The following is a 12,016-nucleotide window of genomic DNA, read 5'->3' on the forward strand; positions in this document are numbered from 1 at the left end:
GCTCATTCCCTCCCGCCTTCTGTTCTCCCCCCCCCCCCCCCCCCCCCCCCCCCCTTCTCTCTCTCCTATTATTTACACACATATAGTCTTTTACAGGCTAATAATTTTTACAAGTTTAGATATAAGTCAAGCAAAGTTCCATCTGTAATATTCCTCTGACTCTACTCTGTAAGCCTTGAGGACTCTACATGGTCTCTGTTACCAACCCAATGAGGCCCCAAAAGATGCAGGGCCTTAATTTTACACTATGAGTGGCAAACTACTGAGCGTTAAAGACAGACTACAGTCTCCATGGTGGTGCGATAGTGAGGGGCTGAGGAGACTGGTTTTTAAAAGTGAAATCTAAAACTTTGGGAGGCAAAGTGGAAAGCCAGTAGATTTTCTTATGGTATTTTTAGCTTTTTAAACAATTCCATCTTACCTGCAACATTCTCATTCTGACCAAATATTCATTATCTGATATAATCTTAAAAAAATGCAATTCAGCACTACTGAACCTCAATACAGGATCTCATTTTAATATAAATTGTACACTCAAAGACCAGGTTATCAAGGAGGAAACTGACAGCAAAACTGTGTGTCTCAAAATACTAGTAGTGACTATCATGAGTTCACTGCACAGATTTGAAAGGGCAGGGAAACTCATTTGAATAAACAGCACTCTGCATCTTGTTATGTCCAAGTGGCTATCTCTAAAAAGAGTGACCTTTATTAGCACAAATGGAGGAGAAGGAAAGAAAACTTAAGATGGTGCAAATTTTATGGTACAACATATGGTACAACATTAAGACTGCTGCGGTTTCATCCTGTTGACTTGATCATCTAGCCCTCATATCTAACCTCTCAAGAACTAGCTCTGTGTTTTGCAGCTACACACTTAACACAGCTATGCCAACATAGCCACTGAACGAGACGTTACGAACCACTGGACACTTATTATTCAGTTTCAATAATCAATTTAAAAACTGAATAAACCTTGAACTCCAGCTCAAATGATCTTGCTTTAAAAGCCCAACTAAAATGTAAACTACATCCTTAATTGTAGCAGGAAAGGATCCACTGCAAAACGTAGAATAATTGAACTGTTTCCTCAAAAGGAGGCAGAACTACCTATGAAAAATATTTGAGTTTTTAAGCTTACACAACTCCAGTATTACAAAATATGCGTAGAAAACATTGCCTTTTACTAAATAATCTCATTGCCTGAAAGTTTCAATATGCAACACCACCACACACTAACATCACTAAAAATCACACCAGCCTTTTTTTTTTTTTTTTTAAATTGGCCCTATCTTGATTTCTGCAGAAATAAGCAAAACAGAAATAAACAAATTTGGAAGTGTACAGCATTCTTCTTGCCAGCATTGGACTGTCACGCACTTGTGCTAGTACTCTAGCTTCCAAAGGAATGAGGTTTTCAACTCTTCTGCAGACAAGCAGAATGCACTGTCCAGAAAAATACACTTAGGAGCTATGTTCTTTATATTGGCTTTGGACTACAACAATTTTTTTTTTTTTTGTATTCACATAAAAAGACAAAACCGCCTAATTTTTTCCTCTGAGAAAAAGCCAGCATGACAGCCAAATGGACAAAAGAATCTCTCTAGAATAAATACCAAGTTGCCGACGTCTGAAGCAAAAAATCTCCTGATTGCATTCTAAAATGTTACAATAATCTCTGTTCTTATTTTCTCTCAGGCTTCATGCGAAAAGGAAGCAGTTTAACGCACATTCTTCCCTTTTCATTGAGGTTCAAAAGAGGATATTGGTTCAAAGCTTGATCATAACCTCCTAGGTTTGAATTCCCCTATACTTAATTAGATCTGAATGCAACTGAGAAAAGAGCATGACTTCTTAAGAACAGAGGTATTTATCCTCCCTACTATTTACTGTGAGGCAAAACATGGGTGTCAGCACCATTCCCTACGTTTTTCAGAAATCTGACCAAGGTACCCATGCTGAGATGTCCTTCTCTTAGAAGTACAAAAGCTTTCCACTGTTATCTGTGTCACTGAGGGAATAAACCAGACTATTTTCATCCCACTTACATTTTAAAATTACACAGCAAAAGTATATTGACAAGCAAATTAAAAACTTACATCATGAACATACTACAATGTTAATTTACAACAGTTTGATATTCTGCAGAATTACTGGCAGCCCTTTTACACAGAATGGCAGCCCTTTATTTTTAGCACATATTAACTGCGTAGGGAAGGTAAGGGAATGCGGGGGAGTCATCACCCATCTGTACAAACTGTTAGCATTAATTTCAATCCATTAGATGCCATTTGCCAACATATTTATCAGGCTGACAGTGATTTTCAGCACTATTTTCATTTTTTAAAAGTCCAAAGAACAAACAATTTAGAAACTTATTTTTTCCCCAGCAATTCAAATCTTAAATGAGGTTTAAAAGTCCCGGCCCAGTTTGAGGCATTAGTTTTGTACCATGTTCTGTTCTGTGAACTGCTCCCCCACCCAACTCTCTCTAGCAGCTATTGAAGTCTATTTGGCCACCACATAGCCTAGCCTGTTCTAGCAAATCCCCATGCAGATTTAATACTTCATTGCGGGTGTTTTCCTTCATGGTAGATTTTTACTGTTTAACTCCTCATTAAAAGGCATGGCAGCATGATATATTTCAAAAGTGAAGCACCTCTGCAACATTAAATGTGGCTATCATCGCTGTGGGAAATTCATGTCAGCACAGGCAAGGCCAACAGTAACATAAGCAAGCACCCCGTAGGAAAAGGAAAAGATGCTGTTTCCTCTGATATGGTACATGAAGGTAATGATTATGCATCCGGAACCAAAAGGCACCAAGGGCTCAGAAGAGCTGTTTGTTCACGTGTGTATCATGTTACAATCCATAGCTCACAAAATGAACCAAGTAAACAACCCTAGGGAAGAAGGCACAGGAAAATGGAAACATATAAAACATCCTCTGATATTAGCCTGTGCCACAACCACTTCCAGCAGAAGCTGACTAGCATCAAGGCTATCCGAAATCTGACTTTCAGAGGAATAATGAAAAATGAGAAGAGGTGCAGCCAACAAACCAAGCTTTATCGTCGCACGTCTGTGGCCCTAAGGGCCTCGTGTCAGAAAGCAAAGCTAATAAAAAAAGCAGCCAGCTGTCTCTTAATTTTTTTTTTCTAATCCTCAAAATGGTTAGAAAAGTGATGTGCACATGTGGCATGTCTCATTAATACTCATCATGTGTGTATTCGTGTATCACACAGACTAGAGATAGATCTAACCCTGCCATATGCCTGTTCCTCTTTTCAGACTGTGGGTACTATATACACACAATCATGCATGCTACTATTTTGCCATACTATAGATCTAATAATATTCATCACTATCCTCAAAAATTGTGCTCCAAGAACACTGTGTAAGAAACAGGTTATCGTATCTATTTACCTTCCTACTTGTAAGTGTCTACACTTCTCTTATTTACATTGACTGTGCGTCTTTGGGGTTTTTGCCTCCTCTGCCATAACAAAAAGATGACACTGGAAATCAGGGAAGAAAAATCTTGTTCATTACCAAAGACAAAATGTCCTGAAGACACAAAAACAACAGATAAGGAACCTTAGTCTAGTTTAAACATTATGGACTGAGACAGCCTTAGCAAACAAACATAGAAAAGAGGAAAAGCTATGAAAAATTGAGGAATGTAAGAAAAACAAAACCAAAAAAGAACTGTACGTAACCCCAGACATACTAAGAAGTGACAGGTATAAATTATTCACAAATGAAATGATGAAACTTTTGTTCTCTTTAGAACAAAACATTAATTTCTGTGCAGCTACTCAATAGCTACACTTAGCAACAGATCACGGGATTGCTCAGTCTTAAAAAATGTAAGTATTTTTAAATACTGTCAATTGTTCCAGAGGAAGCAGAAAATACTATATTGAGAAAGCCTTATTTTGTAAGAAAGTGATAGTAAAAATAGATTTTGATTAGTATGTAAGATCAAAAGGAAAGCAGACGAACTCTTTAGAGTATCAAAATGCCCATGAGAAGAATCTCCTGCACAGCTACTTCATGCACAAGGGTAATTCTCTGGTCATTCCAAACTTTTTTTTATTTGTGGAGGAAGTAAGTCAGAATGAGCTCTTCTTATTTGTGGAAGTGGGTTGCAGGGGGTTTATTTGCCTTTTTTTTTTTTTTTTTTTTGAAGTAGAAAACCTTTGTGGAAGGAAAGAGTATTCCATATCTTCACAAAAATTCACTTGATTATTAAGTCCCCTGAGAAGGTTTCTCTGGAACGTAGGACTATTCTAAAAGAGGCATTCCCTGCTTCCAGACCATCTACCTCATTTCCAAAACTCTAAGGACTCATGGGAAATTTCTCAGACACCATAACTTCTCTGATCATATCAGTATGGAAAAGCTCATAACAATACCGGTTCCAGGACCAGAAGGATGCACAGGTTAAACTGGTGAGCTGCTTAGCACAGACAAGAACAATGATACATTGAAGACTGTAATTTCTTTACCATCATGTTTTTTTTGAAGCTGCCAAGTAATTAAATGGAATCCAATCCACAAAGCAGTAACTTGAGCACATATCTCCTTCATCCGTAAAACTGACATTATGGTTCCTCAAATGCTCAGTGCACCCTGACTTAACATACGTGTGGGATACATACACAACATACGGTTGCTTTGAAAGACTTATTAAAAAAAAATAAGGAAGAGTTTCCGCGGTTTTTTCTTCTTCTTTTCTCCTTCCCTTCCCCCCAACCCTGTCCCCCCATCCCTAAAATAACTGATGTGGTCACTTCATGTGAAAGCCTGCCTAGCGGGAGACAGCACTCCATAGCTCTCTGGAACCACACCTTTATGAAGAGGCAAACTTCATTGTCCACGAGGGCAAAACACGCTCACAGGAATCACATGTGTGAACATGCACACACACACACACACACACAGAAGGATGAGAAGAAGAAAACAGAATGAACAATTATAAAAGAGATACAACGTCCATACCCTGGTAAGGTCCATGCCAAGTTTGAGCTGAGAGATGAGATGGAGAATTACACTACGTTGATCATCCATGACTCCTAAATCCTCCTCTTCATTATCTTCAGTATCTGTCATTTCATCTTCAACTAGGATCAACTCAGAAGCTGAATGCTGAAATGAAAAGAAACATCACCATCTGGACAAAAAGATACAGTATGTTTTTTTCCACTATATATGTTTAAAAATGGAGCTGTCTCAACGGAACCAAAGACAGCCTCTGTTAAAACCAAGAAAAGATACAAATTTAAAATAAAAAAAAAATCCAGTGATGGGTTCATAGAGCATTTCAATCCTATCCTCAGAACAAGAGTGGTAAGTATCAGATGCTAATTTACATATTATTTTCTCATATTTATATTGCAGCGATGCCAGACAAAAATCACAGCATATTAAAGTAACAGATCTCCTATTTATTAAATAGAAGTACACAGCTGAAAATGAGTCTTCAAGAGTTTGTTTCATAAATCTCTCCAGCAAATATTCATACTTCACACCTAGATGTTGCATGACCTGATTTCACGCTATTTTTTCCCTTTCCTCTATCCAACTTCCAAGTTAGATATCTAAAAAGTCAAGACTATTAACTGAAGGAGATAAAAAGAAGACTGTAATTAAAGTACACACCTTTGGGGTATAAAAAAAGAAAAAACAACAAAGACATTAGATTTTGGGGGGTAAGGCAATGCCATGAGTCTTTATGACATTTGCAACATTACACTGCTTCACAGCACAATAATGCCAATACTGCCTGGTTTCCAGACATACTAGCTAAAGATCAAGAGAGAGACATCACGCCACCTCCTTTCAAGAGGAACTTTACAGCAGAAAGGGATAATGATTTGTGATACTTTATTTCCCCTCAGGGTTTACAATGTATTACTAAAAATAATCCAAACAGGTGGTAGTTATTTTGTTCAGTCCATTGAAACCACTCTGCAAGCCTTCCAGATATATATTCAGGTAAGTTTTTTGTACTTCAAAAAAACAGTTGGGTTATATAGCTGAAAAATTTACGGCCCAGCATTACATTATTCCCCAAGGTTTCCATGCTGCGAATGAGACAACACTACCTGCAAAAGTTAGCATTCCTTCATGCTAAATAGCATTTTTGCAGAAACAGCTGGTTCGTTACATAAAATGAGAAATTTTTCATCTCATTGTGAAAGTCTTTGCAACTGAAAAGTTTCATTAAAACCAGCTGATATTCAGAATTAGGTTTCAAAGAAATATTTCTGAATGATCACATTAGAGACCCCTCAGGTGAACAGCAGCTTGTGTAAGGAGAGTGTCTCTGAAATTTAGTTACTACAGATGTTTCCAAGACTTGAACAAAGTCTTTTCTCTTTCCCTCTTTTTTCTTTTTCTTTTTTTAATTAAATAAATGTTTAGGTAACTATTCCCAAAAGAATAGCTAGTGGTGAAATCCAAGGACGTTTGAAAGACACTTTACAATTACTTTATTTAGAAAGTGGAATATGTAGGTTACATAAAACAGAACCTGGCGAGCTGTAACCTCAACAGCTTGGAGCTTTTCAAAAGGACAAAACCACTTTCTTCTTCCCACTCCCTCAGAAAATAAAGGATAGAACGATAAGCCCTTTCCTCCCAAAATGAACAGCATTATTATCCAACTGACGCCTTGCCGACAAGTTCAATTAACATAAAATTTGACAACCTCATACAACATTATCAGTTGGGGAGACATAAAGCACCCAAGCCTGGCTCAGCTGTACAGGCTACAGTTCATTTGGAGGGAGCGTAGAAAAAGCAGTATCAGAACTTACAGTAGATGCTTCCACAGGAGGTTTCCCTTTGATCCAGCTTGACCTCATTGAGAGCACTGAGCTACCGAGTAAGCACTGCTGCTTCCGTTACTGCCATGAACTGAGCTCGCTGCAAACAAGCTCCAGCAGGAATTAATAGCGCTAGGAAAAAAGCAAGGGAACCTCCCCTCCTCACTCCCACCCCCTCTTCTTTTTTTTTTTTTTTTTTTTCCTTTTTTTGGCTATCCGACAAGTTGGAGAGTGTGCACCGGATGTCAATCTGCTCCTTGCATTTCTAGTCACACGGCATTGAGATCAGCGAGTTTAACTGCACACAGCTCCAAGTGGGAAATGGTGCTGCTGTTTCCCAAAGGATACCCTGGTGGGCTGTTCTCCAGGTGGGGGGCAGGAGGGAGCGGGCACGAGTGTGTGTGAGTGTGCACAAGTGTGAGAGAGAGAGAACACACACTACCAGGTAACGTGCTTTCAAGTGAATATATAGCAGCTGAGTAACCTTTAGTTGTTAACAGCATCAGAAAATAAACAAATTACACATTGACAAGTTCGCAGACTAAATCATATATTAAGAATTATTTTTTTCTCCTGAAGACTGCACATTCAGCCAGGGACAGAAATCCTTCTTTCCTGCTAAAATAGGTATTAGGTTTTCCATGCCTTTCAAAGCGTTACTAACAAAACAGCAACTGCCTCTCATTGCTACTCTACAAAACGTGCACGGTGAGGGCAAGCAACAGTTTAGGTGCTCAGGAAAGTAGTGTTTGCATTGTTTTAAATGAAAGACTTTCTGCTCATCAGGGAGGATAAGTACAATGTAACATTAGGATCAAGCATGTTTAATGACCATTCTGCAATAAGGACAATAGTTTTAATTATCTTAATTATCCCCTATTTTAAGAACATGTGCAAGGGCACCAAAAATCCCGCAACTCTACTATTAAGAGTTATCAACATACTAATGACCTTCAGTGCATGCAGAATGACATCAGTTGTCTACATCTTTTCTCACTTGCCAAGAAAATAAGAACTTAAGTAGCAGTTTATAATTTATGTCACAGGAACTGAACAGCAGTCATCTTCAGTAAGCAATATCCTTTCTGTATTTCCCTCTCTTCTCATTAGCTGTTCTAGGTAATTACTGAATTGCTTTTTAAGAGCACAGAAAATAGACATTTCCTTTTTAACTAATGCATATTTTCTTTAAAAAAACCCAAACATTTAAGCACAACAGAGAGTGTGTGGACATACAGCCACAAAATACAAAGCTACTGTATCTTTAAAGTGTCATAAAAGTCCAATCAGGTTTTAAATTCTTTTTCTTTCCACAGAAATAGTATGCAGTTTAGTAGTAACCGATGTGTAAGCATTCAGTAGACGGCAAAAAATTATGTTAAGTGATTATCCTTTAATGGCAGCTTTTCTGAATTATCAGACACAGACATACATACCCTCCCTCCCTCCCCCCCGTAAAATACAATTGCAAAACTGAACAAGGAAAGCAGTGATTTGCTCCATTCCTGTGTGGTCAGAGCATAATGTAAAAGCTATTGAGCTGTGTGCAGCTCAGCCTGGGAACGAACAGCACAGCTAGGCTTGGGTGCTAACCCTGAGAATCCAATACTGAACCAGTTACAAACAAGCACCAAAAAGGGGCTTATATTTAAAATCATTTTAATCAAAATAAGTTTCCAACACTGGGCTGAAGCACCAGGATTTTTCAGAAAAATCTGAATGGGAAACAACAGATCATTTCTAGAAATCCCACGGGGATTCACTTCAAAGTTTAAAGGCCAAAGACATGAAAACACACGGTGGCAGAGATCTATTTTAAACAGGTCACTTCATTAGAACTGAGATTGATTAATTTAGAGAGGTCATCTGCTGGGATGCGAAACGGATGTTCTAGTCAGCAGTCTTCATCAGAAAACATGCTGATTGTTTTTTAACAGATGAAACCTGTAAGGGAAAGAAATTGTTTCTGAAGGAAACATTCTGTATTTGGAAAAAAAAAGTCTTCAGGAAAAAGACACTTCGACAAGCCTGGGATAGAATGAGAGTTAAAAGCTACATTTCTGTCAAAGGGCAAACCTGCCTCTGTTCTTCCAAAGCTTCTTCCACAAGTTAATTTTTCAAATTAACTGCTGTGCTGGAAATTAATTTTTAGATAATTAGTTCGGTTACAGGGCTCAGAGCTTGGTTTTCCAGTATGCTTCACAAACCATATCATGCAACAGTACTGTTAAGCATGACATGGATCTAATCTTTTTTATTTGTTAAGGGGGAGAGAAAAGCATATACAGAATCACAGTATCATTTAGGTTGGAATGGACCTCTTGAGATCATCTTGTCCCGCACCCTGCTCAAGCAGGGACACCTAGAACCAGTTGCCCAGGACCGAGTCCACCTAGGTTTGGAGTATCTCCAAGGATGCAGACTCTACAACCCCTCTGGGCAACCTGTGCCAGTGTTAGACTATCTTCACAGCAAAAAAGCATTTTCTGATGTTCAGATTGACTTTCATTCATGTGCCCACTGCCTCTTGTCCTGTCACTGGACACTACTGAGAAGACTCTATCTCCTTGTCCTTCACTCCCTCCCATCAGGTATTTACATACATTGATAAGATCCCCCTGAACCTTCTCTTCTCCAGGCTGAACAGTCCCAGCTCTCTCAGCTTCTCCTCACGTGAAGGATGCTCCAGAACCTTCATCATCTTTGTGGACCTGTGCTGGACTCACTCCAGTAAGTCCATGTCTCTCTTGCACTGGGGAGCCCAGAACTGCACACAGCACCACAGATGGGGCCTCACCTGTGCCAAGTAGAGGGGAAGGATCCCGATCTGCTGGCAACACTCGTCCTAAAGCAGCCCAGGATGCTGTCGGCCCTCTTTGCCACGAGGGTGCCTTGCTGCCTCATGGTCAGCTTGTTGTCCACCAGGACCCCAAGGTCTTCTCTGCAAAAGTCGCTTTCCAGCCAGTTGGCCCCCAGCCTGTACTGGTGCAGGGGCTTACCCTCAGATATCCCCGGATGCAGGACTTTGGATTTCCCTGTGTTGAACTTGATGAGATTCCTCTGTCCAGCCTGTCAAGGTCCCTCTCAATGGCAGCACAACCCGCTGGCTCACCAGCCGCTCCTCCCAGTTTTTTATCATCTACAAACTTGCTGAGGTGCACTCTGCCCCATCGTCCAGGTCATTAATGAAGATGTTGAACAGTACTAGCCCCAGTATTGACCCCTGGGGTATACCACTTAGTGACTGGCCTCCAAGGACCTTGTACCACAACCCTCTGGGCCTGGCCATTCAGTTTTTAATCCACCTCACTGCCCACTTATCTAAGCCATACCCTGTCAGCTTGTCTATGAGGATGTTATGGAGGACAGGGTCAAAAAGCTTACCAAGGTCAAAGCAAACAACATCCACTGCTCTCCCCACATGCACCAAGCCAGTCACTTCATTGTAGAAGACCATCATGTTGGTCAAGCATGATCTCCCCTTTGTAAATCCATGCTGCCTACTCCTGATCACCTTCTTGTCCTTCATTTGTTTGGAAATGCTTTCCAGGGTTAGGTGCTCCACCACCTTCCTAGGGATCGAGGAGAGGCTGACCAACCTGCAGCTCCCCAGATGTTACCAGAACAATCCCAGATGTTTCTTTTTGCCCTTCTTGAAGACAGGAGTGACATTTGCTTTCTTCCAGTCTTCATGAACCTCTCCCAAACACCATGACCCTTTAAAGACAATAGATGGTAGCCTTGCAATGACATTGGCCAACTCCCTCCATGCTCATAGGTGCATCCCATCAGACTCCATGGAGTTATGTATGTGCAGCTTAAGTGCTGCCTAACCTGTTCCTCCTCCACCAAGGCTAAGTCTTCCTCCAGACTTTCCCTCTGATCTCAGAGGCCTGGGATTCCTGAAGGCTGATGTCACAAGTAAAGACTAAGGCAAAGAAGGCATTGCATAACTCAGCCTTTTCTCCATCATAGTAATATGCAGAGACCATATGTATCCTGACAGGGACACACTGAGGACTTGTATAGGACTCATAAGGCAATTCTTCATATAATTACACCAAAATATTCTAAGAATTTTCAATAAGGCGTGAAAAAGTTTTTATGTAGTTGTCATGGTTTAACCTCAGTCGACAACTGAGCACCACACAGCCGCTCGCTCGCTCGCTCCTCCCCCTCCCCCCCCCCCGGTGGGATGGGGGAGAGAATTGGAAGAGTAAAAGTGAGAAACCAGGATAAGAACAAAAAGGACTGTAGTCAGGAGCAAGAGGATGAATCTTAGGAACTTAAAACATCTGGATAAAAAGACATCATTTAATAATATTCCAAGGGAAGTAGTCCTTAAGTCTTTGTACATTCAAAAAAAATTGCAAACGATACTAAAAAAATAACACTGTATGAAACATTTCTGCATTGAGAGAAAGATGGAATAAATTACTTGCAGGGCTTGTTCAGAAGCAACATTAAACAGAATTAGCATTTTTAGACTAGGCAAGGATTGCCATATTTTCTGTAGTCATCTAATCACAATTAGTTCTACTAGTGCACATAGAAGTCAAAGGCCTCATTTTGATTTTCAGATTCCCTTCGTTAATGATATAGGTTTGCAAGCATCATTTACACTTGCACTTGTATAACTTGAGAGCTTGCAAACAGGTTTTCTGTGGGTGTAAGATTAAATATAACTCTGTAAGGTCAGAGAGCTTTAGCACACTTACACTAATGTGACAAATTGGCCCCATAAGATTTTCACCAGTCTCAATACCAAAGTTAGAATTCTCTTTGTAAAGTAGATACAGTAAGAATACCCCAAAAGTAGTAATATTGAGCTGTTAGCTTCTCACAGGGCTTGTCACTGTATCAGAATCGACAAAACTACACTAACTTCAATGCGTCACTTGTCTTCTCTTATTCCAGCATATACACCTTCAAAATATTTAATTGCATTTACTACCATCTGTGGCATGCACCTGATAGAAAAACATGCAAACTTACTGCACCTATCCCTCATTAGCAGTGATTTGAATCTCAAATGTAACTTGTCCAGTAAGTTGTATTTATTAAACTATTTTATATACAGACTAGCATATTAGCATGCTGTTGTGGTGGGTTGACCCTGGCTGGATGCCAGGTGCCCACCAAAGCTGCTCTATCACTCCCCCTCCTCAGCTGGACAGGGGGAT

The 12,016-nt window shown here is 39.9% G+C and overlaps 1 protein-coding gene across 1 annotated transcript in view; it reads right to left on the bottom strand.

The window, feature by feature from the left end:
- Positions 1–12,016, bottom strand: part of OSBPL10 (oxysterol binding protein like 10) — a 115,093-nt gene that overhangs the window by 17,860 nt on the left and 85,217 nt on the right. Inside the window, exon 7 of the mRNA XM_009288654.2 lies at positions 5,005–5,151. Coding sequence (XP_009286929.1) covers positions 5,005–5,151 — 147 coding nt within the window. The remainder of the gene's footprint in view (positions 1–5,004; positions 5,152–12,016) is intronic.

Source organism: Aptenodytes forsteri, unplaced genomic scaffold (genome assembly GCF_000699145.1).
Source record: "Aptenodytes forsteri isolate BGI_AS27 unplaced genomic scaffold, ASM69914v1 Scaffold9, whole genome shotgun sequence".
Classification (NCBI taxonomy): Eukaryota; Metazoa; Chordata; class Aves; order Sphenisciformes; family Spheniscidae; genus Aptenodytes; species Aptenodytes forsteri.